At 27.6% G+C, this 19944-nt stretch overlaps 1 protein-coding gene and 1 long non-coding RNA gene across 2 annotated transcripts in view; one reads left to right on the top strand and one right to left on the bottom strand.

Moving 5' to 3' along the window:
- LOC126899123 (protein O-mannosyl-transferase Tmtc3) overlaps positions 1-19944 on the top strand; it is a 35477-nt gene that overhangs the window by 3515 nt on the left and 12018 nt on the right. The window contains exons 4-6 of the mRNA XM_050673680.1: positions 3589-3673; positions 7338-7437; positions 7574-7689. Of these exons, the coding sequence (XP_050529637.1) occupies positions 3589-3673; positions 7338-7437; positions 7574-7689 (301 nt within the window). The remainder of the gene's footprint in view (positions 1-3588; positions 3674-7337; positions 7438-7573; positions 7690-19944) is intronic.
- On the bottom strand, positions 4909-18286 carry LOC126899428 (uncharacterized). Its single transcript, XR_007702582.1, has 3 exons — positions 17569-18286; positions 17416-17493; positions 4909-5069 (listed from the first exon to the last, which is right to left on the bottom strand). It is a non-coding gene; the product is annotated as an uncharacterized LOC126899428 (long non-coding RNA).

Below are 19944 nucleotides of genomic sequence, written 5' to 3'. Positions count from 1 at the left end.
GAATTTTCTTCAATATAAAACCCACCCTTCATGATAAAATTATTAATCCCGGTGTAACAGTATCCAAAAAGCAAAACTTTGTAGAAACTTTGTACCTCTGAAAACTGCTATGGGCCCTAGAACTTTAGATGACACTTTTCAACCTCGTGTTTGTATACACGTGTGTATCTGCGTTTCTTTGAATTTAAATTTACACACCTCGTTACTCATCTCACAATTTTATTAACCTACAAATAAAGTCAATGTTCTTTGACAAGAATTTTGTTGAAGCTACACTTTTTGAATCTATTTATTGCTTACGATTCCAATAAAATATTTGTTACATAATAAGTAGCGAAGAATAATTGCAATTATGAACGAAATAAAAAAAAAACTTATTTTTCTATTTTTTAACAATATTATTACCAAAATTAAGCTCCCTCTCAATTTTACTATTTTTGTTATAATATATTGATAAATGACAAAAAATATATGCGATGTTATTAAATTAAAAGTTGATATCTTTATATATTTTGGTAACTTATAATAATAAACATATCGTGTGATAATAAAATAATACTACGCTACAATTCTAAGAGCAAGTGAACAAATAGTATGTTTTTAACAAACGGCTAAAAATTAATTAGTAAAATTACAAAGTGATCGGTGTGTTATAATTATTACTTTATATAATAATAGTATTAATATTATATTAAAGTTGTTTAGGAACAATTATTTTTATAAAATTGAAATTTAAAACATGTTTATAGATATACTTAGATAAATTTTATTAACAACAATCACACGGTATATCTTCTTTTTTTTTTTGTAAATGTTAATTTCTCATTAGTTGTTATTTTACCCTACGTGATTTTAAAGTTATTATTATAAAACCTGTTTGCTATTTTAATGGTATCAATTTATATTATGTACTTAAAATATAAAATTATTTTATATAGTAATTTTACGAGTATTAGAGAATTCCTTAAATTAAGTAAAATTCCGTAAATATGCTTAAATTTTTAATTGTTTTTTCTCAAACTAATAAAATTCTTATTAAAAAAAAAAAAAATAGAATAATATATATTATGCATTATTCAATTTATAATCAATACTTATTATTTCTTTATAAGACCATAATAAGCTTATTACCTTATATCAAAGATACTCAATTATAACCAAATGAAAACAGAATTTCATTGTGAAATAACTATTGTAAATTAAAGAGCTTTAATAAATATCTTTGGGGCGTTAGGTAATTTGTCAAGAAAACGATCAAGACTAATATTGATATAATGCTTTGTACACATTAAACAGTATTAGTTTTTATTATTTTTCATTTTAAAAATAAACTCTTTTCTTACAACTTTCTTAATCATTTATTAATCAAGAAAATTAGGATATTATTTTTTGAACCAAAAATACTGCTTGTGAATAGTTAGCTCTTATGACATATTTCCTTTGTTTAGTTCAATTATAGTTATTGTATTTTTTCTAAATCAAAATTTAAATTACACTGAATTTTCAAATAACATGAATTAGTAGCAATGAAAGTTTTTACACATTACTTTATAAAACATTTATGGTTTTTTATAGATATTAAAATTTATCTTCGGTTGTTTTAAAATTATCTAGTAATTATTTTGCAATTCGTAAAGAAAATTATTTTAAAGATCTATTATTTTGATGGGGAAATAAATTGTATTTATTATGAGTTTTTTTTTATTATTTAGACAAAAAAAAATATACTTAATATAAACATTTAGACTTTTTGGCACAATGCTAAAAATATTACATATTGATTATTATTTAAGGCTGGGTCAAAGAAGTGTTTTAGAATTAAAATCAATAGAACAATTCGGAAAGTAATAAATTTTAATTTAAAAATGCAAATAGTGGCATCTATTTGCAGTTTTAAATAAATACCGTTTAAAATAATTATTATATTTATTTTATTTCTAAAAATAAATTACATTTATTTATTTATATTATTTATTAATAATCTGACTGCTTATTGCTTTAAAAATAAATAATTTAAAAAAATGCTGCAGTATTTTATTGTTATAATTGTTCAAAGTAGAAATAATTTAGAAGTTTCAAATAGAATTAAACTGTTTTAGAAAACAATCTGAATAATAATAGTTTTGACGTGGATACAAGTTAGAATGCATTAAACGACGAAAAGTCATTTAAGTGCAGTTTCTGTGGTATTTGTTAAAAGGAAAATATTGCTCAGATTCTAATTTACTTAACTACTCTACTACTCGCATTGTTTAGTATTAATGAGCAAATAACTTTAACTATTGTATAGACTATTATTTAATGAATAATATTTGAGACAGCATCGTAATTGTTCTTTAGCTGTTTGGAAATTGTTATCATAATGTACTTTTCGCATCATAATGTTGTTTTTTCCTTCTCTTGACCACATACAGATGTGTTTTCACACGTTTTCAAAGTCGACCCTCGTTGTTCTCTTTTGTGTTTCAATAAATGTTTTATTTAGGTGTAAGAAAAAATGTATTCTCCATAATCTTTATTCTCCAAGCGTAAATGTTTTATTTAAGCTCTTTATTCATAAAATATTTGAATGACTTTGAGTAACGTATTTTTTTTAATCATTAAATATTTTCATAAATATTGAAAAATAGATAATTTATTGGCATATTTTTTTATCAATGTCACTATAATAATAATAATACACGACTAGAATAAATGAAATTTGTCGTGTTAAATTGAACGTATTAATTGCAAAGTTTGTAAATCTCTATAAAATATTTAACACTTAAAATAACTTGTAAACTAAATAAAAATTGCACTGTTCTTATAAAAACCAAACAATTATGAATGAGGATTATCTTAAATAGTTTTATGTAACGGTAAAAAATTTAATTATTTAAGGAAAATTTTTATTTTGTTAATTACACATAATTTATGTAAGAATTTTTAGGGTTTATTTCTTTAGTACTCAGTTCTGAAGCCTCGATCATGCATTTATAAGTTTAAGACCATTACTTAAATATTATTAAGTTACCATTTATATTTCATGTATATTTTAGCATATAGAAATCAATAATATTAACAGTATTATTTAGACTTTACTTTATTCGAAATTTTGTCTAATATTCAAATGTACGAATTGATTTTTTATACAAAATACACATCAATTATTTCATAATGTATATAAAATATTTATTTGCATAAAAATGTTTATTGGACATATTATATTCATTCTGATTGTATCGTTTGATTTATCAATCTATTTTGACACATTTCTCATGAATAATATATAAGGCAAAATATTAAATTTTAATAAATAAACCTTATACTTTGTTCTAATAATTTACATTTTTCTATTATTTATTTACATTTGTTTTTAATAAAATAATAAAAAAATAAAATAAAAGTATCTGTTATAATAGTTCCTTTAACATTAATGCTATTTGTTTAGTAGGCCTTTAATTAAAGAAAACCAAAATAACGCTTACTTAAAAACTTTCTAAACCTGAACCAATTTCTATTAAATGTTTTACCAACTATAAATTTTCAATTGCTTTTCTGTAGCGTCATTTTCTATAGTAATTCATTTATTTTTGTTTTATTTTTTAGTGTTTGTCACACTATACTGGCATCTGAATTTACCAGTTTTATGGCTGCTATACTCTTCGCTATACATCCAATACACACCGAAGCCGTAAGTACACTTACTCATCTTTAACTTATTTTAGTTCGAAAACTTACTTATATTTTTGAAACCAACTATTTTATTTAAATATTCTCGATAAATAGAATATTTTATAACATAAATATACAGTAAAGTTTTGTGTTATCATTGTTAATAAAAATATTTAAATAATGATTGTAAAAAATATGTTTAGGTATTTAAGTAGTTAAAATTTTAATATTAATATCTAAAATAACTTGAACATTTATTTTTTATTTTTTCAAAAAAAAAAAAAAAAAAACTTTTTGAATAATAAAAAATTTATACATGGCTTTAAATTAAGAACCGTTAATTTTTTATAAGTTACAACTTCCTAATCTCCCTGATTGTCAGCTTTTTGCCGCGTAAACTATAAATAGAATGGTTACTGGATAAAAGTTATTTACATTGACGAAATTCTCTTATCATTCTAATACTGAATTAGTATTAGATTGACACAAAATTTTAAATTCTTGGCCGATGAAATTACAAATTATATCCGTATATGGTTAATTAAATTTATAGAATTTCATGTCTAAGAAATAGGAACATTATTGATGCCCAACACTGATTGCGTTTTGATTTGAAAGAAGCCCTTCGGTTAAATTGTTACGGGAAGTACTGTTATGATGTCAATATACTAACATCATTATTGCATTCGACAAAATTATGCATTAGCGTTCAAATTTTGGCTTGTAAAGAAATAAAGGCGAAATACATTAGTGATCTCTCATGTATTATCGCCATTCCTGTGTCGGATTTTCAATAACGTTCTAATGGAAGCAGATATTGATAGAATGTTTGTATACACGTGTGCTTTTAAAATGTATTACACACTTCTTATGTTCATACACATATATATATGTATATGAATATATTCCTTTATATAAATAAATGACGACTAAAGGTTAGAAAAAGATTTAAAGATATTGTATATGTGTATGTATATTATGCACCAGCAACGGTTGTAAATGTCCATCAATTACACAATGTACGTGCTTGGACCGCAGATATTGTAGATCTAGTGTATTCTCCAATATAATAAACCTTTGAAATGTTATTCAACGATTTTGCACGATTTTTGATGGTCATCTACTTTGGCATTCAGAGTACACTATAATGACACCCTCCAGCGTTTTAACACGAATACGCCTATAGTTTAAATCCGTTTTACACGTCGTATTCTCTTGGCGAATTTTCGGTTTAATCCTTTTTTTAAGCCGCTTATTTGCATTACAACCTTTAATGTAATTAAACTAATGCTTGTTTACTTACCGAAATTCCTAGTGCAATCATTTTAACGCATAATGTGCTGATATTATTGTAAGTTGGATTTATAGTGTTGTCTGTGTCCCAAACTTTGATGAATTTCTAGATTTTCTAAGACCTAGAAAATTTATGTCTCACTTTAAAAAAATCACTTAATTTATTTAGTGTTTTATTTCTATTAAAATATATTTAAAACAAGTAGCATATATTTGTTAAATATCTTATATTAAAATTTAATACGCTATGTTATAAAGAGTATTAGGTAAATTTATGATATTTTGCTCTTTCTCATGAGAATAAAAACATATTCAACTAAACATTTTCATAGCAACATAATTTTGATATAACCCCATATTGATTGAAAAATTTGTGGAGAAAATAGTCATTTTTATTGTTAGTATTATAACTTTGAATTTGAAGAAGTTCAAGAAAATGTATTAGAGTATATTAAATTCGTTGTAATATTATTTTTTAAAACTACATTATTGATATTAATTTTATTTAGAAGCTTGTCAAATTTTGTTAAAATACTTCTTTCAGAAAATAGAGTCCATTAAATGTACAACGAAAAAAATCAATAGTATTTTTATTTTATATATCGCAATTCTATGAGAAAAAAATGAAAGAATGTTGTTAATATTATTTAACTGTTACTCCAATCTTTAGAAATCATAAAAAAACTTGTATTTACAAATTTGTAAAATAAGTATTTTTTAGAGAATTATTTAAAAATTACTTATCGACATTTATTATCCTTGTAAAAACAGTTTTCACTCTCTTTTTGAACCAGGTTGATTGGATTTGCCTTACAGGTAAAATTTAACTTTTGGGTGAAAAAGAGGAGTGCTTGACAAACACTAAGCTAGAATTCAATGGCTAATATATTAACAAATTGTCGTTTAGTTAGTTGAAAAACCATGGAGCCTTTGTCCAGTAGTAAATTTACAAACACTTTTCCATTCACTCTTAAGTATCCACTATGTTTAAACAAACGAAAAACTTGAAGTATAAAAACTCCTTCAGTTACGTCCCTTGTTGTCGTTATATTTAGTATTTGCATATTGAAGTGGGATACTTTTCGCCGGCTTGTTATCAAAATCGTTTGTGAATTTTATTTTGCCGGTGTTATACACGAGACACACGACGCTTATGTGATTCCTCTCGCGTAATAATATTGCAAAAATTTACAAAAAAATTTAATACATAATTTAAAATGTTTTTACGGCTATGGTTTACGCGTGAAGTGTATTGTCTTGTATCAATTTTATGTTGGGTGATATTTTATTTCAAATGAAAAATCAAAAGGTGTATCTATGTCAAATAGATTGTTTTACATGATTGACAGAACAAAAAATTGCAAAGCATCCCTCCTATGTGCGTTTGACATTGGAGTAAATACTTGTCATAAATCAATGTTCGCGTGTATCTATCTCGCGTTTTTCACTAATAAACTGTATAAAATCTGCCAACTTTTTTTTTTAATCATATTAAATTTATACGTTCGAATAATCAGTGTAATCCTATGCCAGGAAAACAGTTAAAATGTGTTCAGCGTACATAACATTACATTATACGCACTAGTAGCAACCACTTAAATGTATTTATGTATGTTGTAAAATGATGTCTGTTAGTAATCCTATCTGGTTGTAAAATACCAAACCAAAGCGGAAACCAATTAAATCTCATCCGTGAAGCTCATCAAATTTTCCCAATCGTGAAATAATATCATTTTGGGCTTATGAAAGATTCAATAACATTAAAACTATTATAACACCATCCCCTTTAGTTTTTAGTATATATATTTTTTTAGTTGAAGCTTGTTATATCCATTTTACGCCGATTTAATACATATTAGCAAATATATATTCATGTTTCATGTTCATGAAAATCTATGTTTAATTAAATTATCATTAGTTTATTACATTTAATTGTGGTACCCTTGTATTTTGGAAAATAAAAATAATGTGATACGAAAGGTTTATAACAAACATATTAATCGTGATATTCTACGTAGACATAAAAAATCAAGTTTTATCAAATTCACAAATGTTTTTGACTAGTAAATACGAACCATAAATAGTTGTACTAGTAGTATAATATTTTAATGTTATTGCGTCGCTTTAATTACATTTCAAGAATAATGGGGTAGGAGTGTCGAGTAATTGTTATTTAACATGCACATCTGGACCATTAGTGAATGACCAAACATTAAACTATTCTAATGCAAAAAATCATTAGGAAGATACATAAGTGTTGCACATATATAAAAGCAAACCACACTTTTAATATAATAATCATAAAATAAATTCACTGATTGATTTTTAAACATAATGAATTAATATTCAAAACCTAAGAGTCCGATAATAATTCTAATTTAATTATCTAGGTAACGGGTGTTGTTGGACGAGCAGAAACGTTATCTTCAGTATTCTATTTGTCCACGTATCTTTTATACGTTGAAGCATCAAAAAGAAAAAAATACCCAGGTAAATATAATTTATTTTAATATGACTAACGTTAAATTGATAAAAAAATTATTATTTTGTGGGCATTATTAAAAACAAACGTTACTCCGTACATAATCAAAATTTTATTTTAGAATAATAACACATTTTTTTATAGGATGGAAACATTTGATGTTATCGGTAGTATTTTTGGGCATAGCTATGCTATGCAAAGAACAAGGAATCACAGTTGCTGGAGTCTGTGCTCTCTATGAAATTTTCGTTGCTCAGAAAGTAAGTAACATTTTTTAAAGTTATAGCTTTTGCGTACTTAAAGAGTAACTTACTATGATGAGAAAATGTTTGAATAAAATTCTCACAATTAATTTCAAGATTTCTAACTTATAATGTGTAAATTACTAATGTTATTCATTAGTTTTTTATTCATTATTTAGTCATTTTCGTTTTGAATTTCCTAACAATTACATTTGCACAAATTTTTCTTAAGTTGTTTTGATTTCTACTTTTCATGTATTTTTACTACTTATACTTTTAAAGAATAATATGAACTGTTATTGAAATAAGGGTTGTTAATAACAAAACGTTTTATAATTTACATTTTTTCATTAATTTCATAATATTTTTATGTTCATTTCATACACGATTTCTTTTATTGTTTATCATCAAAAATATGGTTTTTAAAGAATTTACAACATAGGATAAAATGTCATACTTAATAAACTCTAAGCCCATTTATATTTTTAGAGTTTGTACGAAATAAAAATGTATTTCATATATAATTGAATGTCAAGTACAGTGTTTTGTAAAATAAATGCTATTTTTTTTTTTAATCGATTTGTTCGAACATAGTAAAATAACATGCTGATAAAGCTAAGTCAGGGGTCCAATTAAATTCTAATTAACCATTTTAACGTTGATAAATTATGTCTGTAGAATTTTTATATCCACATCAAAAATTAGTAATGTTTTTGTATTAAAAGATTAATTAAAAATACAAACTTTATGCTATTCAATGAAATCATTCATTTTATAAATGATTTAATTTCAAATTGAATGATGAATCGCAAATATATATGTACAGAAATACAATTTATTATTGTGTATACAATTTTTTACTGAAAATTCAATTTATTTTTACAATTTGAATTTTGTGTTTGAATCATAGAATCGAAAACTAGATAAGAATTTCATTAACATTAAATGACTAAATAATTATTTTATTCAATTAGTTTTTTCGATTCTTGAAAATCATTATCAACTATCAAACATTCAAAGTGTGTATAAATGGGAAACTTTAAACGGCAATAAATATTTTCTAAAATTCCTAGTTAGGTGTTGATGGATTCCGTTAGTCATTATTGTTCTGATAGAAGGGGTGTGACTCAAAAATAAATCAAATCAACTCACTTCACACTAGATCGGGACAATGTTATTAATCCCAACATAAATCCCTACAATATTAATGAAATTGCTAATACACGTCTAGAGCAGACAGCGTTATAGCTGTCAGGCTTACTGAATCGTCGTCGCCAGTAAACCGTTTTATTAATATAAATCAAAACGAAATAGCAATTTAAGCTCTGTTTTAGTAGTGCAAATCTATGTATGTTGTCATAACTAACTACTGCTTTGTTTTTTCACCACGAGTATTTGAGAAAAGAAAACCGCCCCCTCCCTAATATAATCATCAATTTACTGTAGCAAAATAATCAAATTGAACAAAATGAACAAAATGAAGTAAAATACTTTTATTGCTTACATTGTTTTTAATTTAATTTTACGGTTTAAGAACAATGCTTGCACGATTTGAGTCAAAATTATTCTAAACAAACCCTTTACCGAATTAGAATTATTTAATTAAATAGTCCCTTATAAATATATGATTTAATAAGCAAAACAACCTTTTTTTGGGAAATCATAAAAATGTTTCGAATGCTGTACAATTTTTGTTAATGGCGACTTATTTTTAATTAATATTCAAATATAACCCTTTAGTTGTCATTTGGAATACTTGAAAATTTTAATTTTTAATCGTCCGTATTTTTTGTCAATAAATTGCTTGAGCTATATAATAAATCAATTCAATGAAAATGCTAAACGTACCTGCTCTTGAAGTAAACATTATTTTTAATTAAGTTGATTGCTTAGGCTGATAAATTATATAGCACAAAATTCCTTTAATTTTTAACGTTTAGAGCGAATTTCAATGCCTATTCTATTTTCAAAATATTGAAATTAAAATAAAAGTGATTCAGAAGGCTCTATAAAGACTTTTTACACAAAATATCAATTCAATTGAATCGTCAATGAATGCCATCGGTTAATACTGTGAGAAAGCCCGCCGAATATCCAGTTATAAAGTACACAAGTACAATGGCTACGATTGAAATTTATGTAAAGCGAAAAAACTTTTTACATTCCCCAAAAAAATAATATTATATCGGATATTACGCCGTTAAATCTCTTTGCTGCTTTTTTACTGCTACTCGACATAGGAGAACACGGTCATAAACTCGTATATGTATGTACACAAACACTACAACAATAAAAGCTCCACGGTGACCCTCGTTGGCCATAGGAATCGATTTCGTTACTGCCCTCGCTAAGTACGTTTAAATAGAAATGAAATCCGTAAAATATGCGTGCATATATTTGTTATTAACCCTTTTTTTATATCTTAAAAATTTTGGGAAAAGGGATTTAGGTTGACCAACGAAAACCGACCGCATTTAAATACAACGAATGTGTTACCGAGAGAGAGAGATGACACATGTATAAATTATTAAAACTCTCTTTAGTACTCCTTCAGTATTTTCGCGAGGGGTACATAGATGGTTTACATTTATACCTACAGAAAGTGAAATTTGTGTTGGCAATATTTTCTCTCGACCCTTCGACAATATATTTGTTATATATGCATAAAATATTATTCAACATGACCGCTAAAGCATAATATTTTGATAGCTGTTGAAATTATCAACTCTACTGAAAAAAAAAAAAAATTAAAAAACACTTAATTTTAAAAATGTTAACAAGTTTCGGTAAAACTTTTTCTTTTGAATAATTATGTTTAAAATAATGAACATAAGAATGGTATGCATTATGAATGTTCTCAACAGGGTATTAGTAATTCTGGTGAAAAAACGAAACATATTTTAATTATTTTACGAGGATGGTAATTTAGTTTATGTTTATAAATTAACATTATAAAATCTTGTAACTGAAAATTGATTAAAGACTTCTAATCAAATTTATTTCGTATCTTCAAAGCTTTTTTAACGTCAGTTTTGCATAATTGTATGCTAATAACTTTCTTTGATTATCTTAAACAAAATTTCTCTTTTACCTTTGTTATAAAAACGAATTCACTTTATTATTTTTAAATTTTATTTCCCTTAATATTTTATGCCATCGATAGTAAACTTTTTTTTTTTTAATGTTTTTTATCATTAAAAATGTCTGGATTTATATAGTCCAAAATTCTAACTTGACTAGGCTTTCAAATAACCCCTCAAAATTTTTAATTCTGAGTTTTTAAACTTAACTTTTTTATTATATTTTCGTCTCTTGTCAGGTTGGTTAATTTTATTTTATTGTACACAAGCGATGCTATAAAATTGGCATAAAAAAAATTTACTATTTTTAAAACGAATGTATTTTAAAATACCTAATGTCTGAGCAATGGTTTTATATTTGAGTTTCGATAACTTTTTAAAACAAACATATATCAATTATTTTTTTACACTAAGCAAAACATTATAAATAAAACTATCCTTTTCCTAATTTAAATGGACGATTTACTTTCGACATTATTTTTAAGTATGTATTCATTTTTCGAAAGTTTATTTTCTACTCTCTATTGCATTAAAACATCAAATGATGACATGCAATAATTGCTAATGTTATATAATATTGCGTTAGTTATTCATGACAGGTCATGATAATTAATTCAAAGCAAATTATGGTGATAAATAACGAAAATTATTTTTAATTTCTAAATTTGCATAACATTATAAGCATTGATGTTTAAAATTGACAAGTTGTTTAAGTTTCGCCGTTACCGATCTCCGAATTTATCTATTAAAATTTAATTAAAAAAAACAAAAATTAAATAGTATTAAACTATATAACGGCGGATTATGTACTTAATTTTCCTATGAGAGAAGTAAATTAATTTTATAAAAATACAGAACATGGTTTTGAAACAACACAATGGGCAAGCGACGAAAAGGTTGCGTGCTCGAAAGCAGCCCGGACAAAGATGGAGTTAATACGTGAACAGGTCGTTACCACCGCTACTCGGCGAGCATTGAGGTTAATTTTTCACTTTTATGGACGAAAACTTTTCTTTTGCTCGTTGTTAGCACTCGAATCCGATGATCCTAGTCCTGCTAGATTATGCGGTACGAGTTGTTGAAATTTTAAGCCCGCACCGGTGCGGTCGTCGTCTAGGTCATCCGGTGCACGCGGAGCGAAGTTATTGTAGTTATTATTCGCGGCAACGGTGTACATACATTTTAACAATACGCTACTAACGGGTTACAGTGGTGGCATTGAATGAAAAGCACACGAGTTAATTACTAAAGTAAAGCGACATGACTAACAATACTTTACGGCTCAGCCTGCGCGACCCCTCCGCCCCCAGCGATACCTTTCATTCGGCATTCGCGCGTACATTGTATGTTCAACCGACACTATAAACCCTCAGTTAGTTTTCCCCCTCGTCGTCCAAGTCACATTACACCCACACATGTATAAACACCCTTAACGTCACGTCGTGCAGTAATTACACGTATAATTGTACGATCATTACGGCTACATCCGACCATGGGAAAGTCGGCTTCCGGTGGATCTGTTGGTCCGTATATTAAAGAGCGGCGCTCTCGCGTCGCAATTCTTTAAGACAATAAAACTCTATTTGAATTGATGCCGGTACTCGAGACTGTTAATTGGAAACAAGCTTTCTTCTATACAAACAAGACCTCTTGCGAGCTGAATAATTCACTAACGTACACATACACCGTTGACTCGGACATTTCAAGCTTGGCTGAGCACGCCGCCCTCATAATGGCCAATCTAACCCGAGGTTTTTACCCTATTGCCCGAACTAGGCACCCGTCGTCTACCCTCGTCGTGCCGATGATAATCTAAGAGGGCAGAGGGCATTTCGATTTCCATACACACGAAAACGACCTCCGGGACGGTCGGGGGTGGTGGCGACGGCGTTTGCTCCTTTATTTCCAAGTCCTCTCCGCCATAAAAGAACTGTGCTAGGATACAAGAAAACAGCAAGACATGCTTCCGGCAAAAAAAAAAACCTATTCTTCAGTGAAATATGTCTGTTGTGTAAAAACAAGCCGCGTGTTGTCATTTATAAAACTCAAGGGTGACACAAAACCCTCAGCCGTATTCAACTTGCCGTTCGTACGTTGTATGTTTAATAATATTTCGGAAAAGCAGTAGCTTTTTATTTTCGTTGCCTCTACACGATGTGGTGAATATAACGGCTTTTGTTCTTATAGTTTATACACTGCGTAAAACATATAAAAATAATTTGTTACCGATCGACATTACCATCGAATATGCCGTTTAATGTATCGCTAAAAATACAAATGGTTTATATTCCATGCAAATAAATACCTCATCTTTTAGCTGATAATGTATTTTGCATCGTGACTATTTATGATAAATGTATTTCGAAAAGCACTTAATACATATAATGGAAAAAGACGTCAAAAATAACTGAGCTTTTCCAGAAACAATAGAAAAAATCATTTTTCACTTTAATGTGACTGTGATTTTTCCCATCGTTCATTAACCAAACTGAAAATGTATTTCGATAAAATAGAACTATAAATTAACTACACTGTTTGAAATGTATTCGATAACGACTTGTATTTTTTTGCCACCGCGTTGTTACGTGACAACATTTCCATTTCAAATTAACTACAATTTTCTTTGTTTCAAGACCCGATAATATAATCCCCCGTGAAAATAAACGCTCGCAAATCGTTGACATTTTAATTGTTTCTAAAAATCCAAGTACCAATTCTTGATAACACCGAAGAAACATGTTGCAGGTCACTAATTTTATTCGTCACACTGAAAATTTATTTCCCCTCTTTGCTGTTTTCTACGAATAACCTATACTATATGAGTGCACAACCATAAATTAAACTAACTTTATTCATATATATTTTTTAGCTTTACCATCGCGCTTTTACTCCGCCCCTTCCTAAACGCTATCGCCAATCTAGCAATAAGAACCTAGACTTTGTATTTAAACTCGGGGGAAACGGACGGTGAGGACATGTGCCACTTTTCCCACTCGAATATTTAATAGCCTATAGTTTTTCTATAGTTTCAAACTCATTACAAGCATATATTTTACACAAAGGTTTTCAAAAGACATGTTTCTTTAAAACATTTTTATCGTTTTAAACGTATTTTTTTTTTTTTATCAATTATTTTATGTTTTGAACATTTTTTTTTTTTTTTACAACACTTAAAGTGATCAGACGTTGGAAAAAATATAGAAAATATAAAATCATACTAAGAGTTTGGGGGAACTTAGGAGCATGGCAACTATATTTTTTTAGAAAAATTAAACTAACATAATATAATTCCTTCTAATATATTTTTAGGAAGGGTCAAGCCCCTCAAAAGTAAATAGCGTTCCAAAATTTTTTCAAACTTTGTTTATGATTTAAAGTGATTATCACTAGTTTAACAGTTAATCGTGGTTTATAATAGTAATATAAATATGGTTTTCAAACATTGTTCGACTTCCTATTGTTATTTGTATGATAATTTCTGTTAGCTTCCTATTACACTAAAAATGTTCGTCAACAAATCAAGAATATGTTTTAAAAAAGAGCATATTAGAAACCTTTCCAATGTAAAATATTAATGGATTATTAATGAATAAAAATTTGTGACTGTTTTTTGAAATTTGGTATGTTTCAATGATGATTTTTAATATAAATGACTATTTCACTCACGAATTTAGAAATTAAACGTTAATAAAAATACATATGTTTAACTAACACAATGTTTTATTTAAAAGGTCTGTTTTTTTTGTATGTTTAAAACATGTTTTAAACGTATTTTTAAAGCAAATTGTTTTATACATAGCAGCCCTTTTTTACACCGTTTTTATTGAAAACCAATATAAAATGATTAAAACTTTTTTTTTGCTCTATATTCCCAACAGACGCGTGAAAAACACAAAGTAATCTGCATAATACTCGATTTAATAATATCTATTATAGGAAACATTCAACAGTTATTTGTTTTCATAACATTTGAGGTGTACCTGATGTTTTTGAAATTCTACGTCACGCGTTTTCTTTTTAATTTAAACTTTTTTTTGCCAAGTGTCAAAACTTTTCACGTCGAAAGTCCAACAACGAGAAGTTCATAAATAAAAGTGCCGGCATATTTCCACTATAGTAAATCAAATAAACCGCATTAACTTAAAGCGTCAAGTGTTGTTTCCCGACTTTTCGCTATACTGTGATTTATGTATACATATTTCAACGTGTATTGCATATATTCATTGATAAATTAATTTCTATAGAACTTTCAACTGTGTGTTGAGATGATCTTATGCTGTGAATGTAATGGTCATGTTTAAGGCTCAGATGTTGTTGCATTCGCAACTTTTTTTTGGTCTACCCGAATATTGATAAGTTAGTTAGCTATAAATCCGTTTCAGGTGAATATGAATTTGTGTATGAAATTTTTAAGTACAATTTTTATTTTATTTTCAGGGTTTTTAGTGGTATTATACTGAAATGTTTTATAACTTTTTAAACTTTTTAGTAAAATTTTAAGGATTTTTGGAATATAAATACTTTACGGGAATGAAACTTAAAAAAAAAAACAAATAGTCTAACAAAATATTCATCTAGTTCTTTCCAATAACGCTGTAACGATAAATCCTAAATACTGTCTTTTGTTTTTTCTTGTTATCGTAAAATTTTACTTAGAACAACAAATTCTTGTATATCCTTCACACTTTTCATGTTTTTTCTGTCTATATATGTATTTTTTGTTTTTTTTTAACGTCCTCTAAATTATGTAACTTAGTTCTTATATTAAAGAAAACGCAAGGCCGTATTTGGGGAATGGTTAGGGATGTATAGCCCCCCAAAATCCTTTGGGGCGAATCTTAATATTAAAGAGTATAACCTACAAATATTATCAATATAAAGAGTCGATTAAAAAACATGTTTATTTAAATATTAGTAGTTATGATTTATATGATACTGTATGTTCTTAATTTTTATCTTAAAATTACCATCATAAGTTCGATAAAAGCTTGGAATAAAAATTTGACCTGTAATGGATATAAAAATGTCGACATTTTTTTTGCTCATCAATATTATTTAAAGAGTGATTCTGAAAAAATTTGGGGCACCAAAATTTATATATCCAATCCATGTCAAAGTATTAAATGTGGCCCTAAGAAAACGGGAAAACGTGTACAGCTCGGCGGTTCGGAATTGATCCTCAATACCTGCGCACCGATGCTCGACTCGTTCTTGACCGAACTATATGGTCTATAATTAAGTATATATTTTGAAAGTAATATTTATGTGAGAGATATTTTTTTTTAGGAAATTTTTTTTGTGACATTTTAATCATTTTTTAGAACAATAGAGAATTAAGTCTTTAAGGTTTTTAGTGCTACATTATCCGAGCTCTTTATTCGTTATATCATGACTCATGACATAATTATGTGGTATTTTCATTCGCGGAATAAAATATTCACTTATTTATCAAAATATTGTAATGAAATATCGTCCTGAAGTTCAATAAAACATGTGCAATTCTATCACACTNCGTCCTGAAGTTCAATATAACATGTGCAATTCTATCACACTTTCCTGTGCTTTTGAATTCAAAGAATACTCGGTAGTATCTTGTCAACCCGAGACTATTATGACTGTTATGACTCTATTATTCACAGTAATACGCATTGATCGTGATCACTATAAATATTTGAAATGTCGTGCCATAAACTGAAATTGTATTTAATTGTAAAAACATATAAATGTATTTATTCTCGTTAAGATGTACTGAACGTGACGTTGACACAACCACTCGTAACTTTAGTTTTCGAGGAAGACGTTATTAATACTATATGTCAAGTCTTGGAATCGTTAGGTGAAATCCACATTACGGTCATATACTATTTACATGGGTACCACACTACCGGTGAACGTGACTAGTACCCAGTGTACTCTGTCAAGGTTTACTTGCCGTGCAAAAGTACTGGCAAAAGCGTCAGACCGTTGGGTGTTTGATTAACCGCGCTCAGGGAAATAGCGGTGGATAGGCTGAGCTGTTTAGAATAATATTGGGTCCGGGAACCCCTCCCCTTGGAGTTTTGTCGGTCATTAAGCAAAACACACTGTCGGATGAATTACCCATAGTTTGGGTTGCGTGTTTGTAGACAATTATTGTGCGGTGGATTATGTTTATCTATGTAACAAAAACGTCAGAACTTTGCGATAATTATCTTTCATAATAGGCGAAGAAAAAACTATAGCAATAATTTACCAAGTAATAATCGTAAGTAATTCGGAACTAACGTGTATTATAAACGTACGGTTGACTTTCTGACAGCGAGTTGATGCTCTCCAAGTAATGAGCTGGGGAGGCGGTTTGGATATGATAAGCACGTTTCTTCAATCGTCGTCATCGTCTAATTTAACACGATCGACCCTAAACTAAGCAAACCTATCCCTTGCAGCGATCATCCCTTTTAAAAGGGGTTAAATTATATTTTATCTAAACATTCGAAACGCCTTGAACCTCACTAATACCTGCACTAGGGTTAAATTCTTCAGGTTACGGTTGCGATTCGCCTACAGGAATCACGTGCTATCGTTCGACCTTAGCCGCCTTCCTGTAATCTGACCACACCTTGGATATCTCAATTTTTGTTTTTCCCGACACCACGTCTTATGTACTTAAGAATAATTGGTTTACCTTCCGCCTCCATTCTGAAAATTCTCGCAGCACAAACAAACAGCGACTATCATTAGTACTTGAAAGTGAACCTGATCTCTGCAAAAAAAATTACTTGAATAAAACTCAAGTTCTCTTCTTAACCATCCTAAATATTTAATAAAATATCGCTACCCGCAATGCCTGGCAATCTTCATCAAGACTTAAAAAGAATGGTACAGTGATCTTCTTGCTCCACAGTAAAATAAATCTGACTATCGAAAAATCTCAAATCAATAAGAGTATCGTCTGTGGACAACTAATCTTCTCAAAATAATCATGTCAAATATCATATTATCATCTTTTATGCTTATTTTACTTATTATTATATAAATTTTATAATCAAAAAAATAAATAAAAAGAAAAAACTGATCGCTATTGACTTTAACTAGATCATTGATTTAATTTTTTAACGAACTCACTTTAATGCGCATTATTCGAATAATTATACAATCTATGTGCGAACATATAATTTTATTCAGTTTACTTCGTATTGACATTTGACACGCAATGTGGCGTTTCGCTCTATTAAAATCATTGTTTCCCATTTTTGTTCTTATTTTAATTTATTTTATTTTTCCCGCCCATATTGTTGTGTGAATAGATAATATTTGATCGTTAATTAATATTGCGTGAATATCAAACGAGTATAAAATATGACAATAATCAATGAGTTGGTATTGTTGTAGACAATAGTTTCAAATCAAATTTGATAATGTTTTTTTTTCTAAGTATGCATGCAAAAATATAATTTTACAGTATTTGTTGGTTATAAGAAAAATGCGGTTTCTATTTTCGCTAACAAAAAATACACTTTCACCAAAACTTTGTTCATTAGCATTTTATCACCGCGTCTGTTTGATAATAGTTGAGAAAAATAACTGTCATTCTATAAGAGTTCAAAAATAATATCTAATTCACGCAATATTTTTATATTAACTAAGTTCTAGATTACTATTTTTCTGCAATAAAGTAGTTAAATTTCAATTACTAGTAGAATTACCGATTACAACTTTTGTTCTTAATGATTTTTAAAAATGTATGTTATACAACCGAAGTTCTTTGATTATTTATTTCTATGTAAATATTTTATAGTTAGTATTAATTTATTAGGAAATCAAATATGTATTAAAAAGGTTAACATACATACATTTTTATGAACTCTCTCAGATAATTAATTAACTTATTTAAAACATAAAATAGAAGTTAAACAACTTTAAAATGCTATACAAAGACGAAATATAGTTAAAAATTAAATGTTAAATATACTAATTTAAAAGCTCAGTACCTAGTCATTATAAATGGTTTAATATTCACTTTGTCAGTACATTTTGAACTTTAAAAGTTACATATTCTAAAATTTTAGTTCTTATTAACTGATTCATGTATAAGATTATACTGGTTAATGATAAAACTGAACAGTAAGAGTCCTTCTGTAAAATTCAGTTGACCTCTTATAATTTTTAGTATTCCATCGCTCATAAAATATTGTAAATAATCCAAGTTTAAGTTGTCAGTTTACTCAATACCCTTTTCTTAACTTACTATGTTACATGTAATATTTTAAAATAAAGCTTATAATATCTTTATTCATTTTCACTGTTTGTTATGAAACTTCAAATGTAATAAAACAATTTTTCATGTATATTTTACATAATGAATATAAATTGTATTTTCATATTTTCGATTTAACTAGTGTAACATCAACAAATTATTGTGATGTAAAGAGTTTACTATTATTGTTATTTTAATACAGTTTTTGATCAACTAATTTATTTCTTATTTCATTTTGTAATTGTAACCCATAATATTTAGTTTTAATAAACAGTTATATTTTTCATAATACATATATTCACTTAAAATAATTATTCTGTCATGAGATATTTTATCTAAAAAAACACCTTAAAGTGAATTAGAGTTAATATGAAATTTTGTATAAACATTAATCTAATTAAATAAGGCAATTAATTGCGATGACGGAAAAAAACTCGAGATAAACGTGTAATTGATTTCTCCCTTATAATTCATTCATATTATTTACTCATCCGTATTGTGCTAAAACACTCTGATGTTCATTAGATGTATAACATCGTTAGTGAACAAAACTCTCGTATATGTGTATACATTTGTGTTACTGACGTGACCAGTAGAAAAAGAAATCAAATTAACTTTTCCAAAAACTGAACATCAGATGTTACCCATCAATCAAATACACTGGTCTTTCAACACAAAAAACATCTAATTAATGCAATTCACATTCTGTTCAATAATTTTTCTCACAAGCTAAATATTATTTCAAAGAAAACTTTCGCACAACTGCTAGAACACTTTGTAACTTAAATTTTCGCTAAATTGATAAATAATGTTCAACAAGTATAGTACATTTCTCTTGGAAGTTTATTTTCCGGATAAACGAGTTTAACTAACAATATAATTGATGAAATAAATTAAATTATGCAGTTGATTATACTATGCTCATTCATTATTTATAACAGCAAAATGAATAATTTG

Source organism: Daktulosphaira vitifoliae, unplaced genomic scaffold (assembly GCF_025091365.1).
Source record: "Daktulosphaira vitifoliae isolate Bord-2020 unplaced genomic scaffold, ASM2509136v1 Scaffold_1, whole genome shotgun sequence".
Classification (NCBI taxonomy): Eukaryota; Metazoa; Arthropoda; class Insecta; order Hemiptera; family Phylloxeridae; genus Daktulosphaira; species Daktulosphaira vitifoliae.
This window is presented reverse-complemented; position numbering and strand designations above follow the sequence as displayed.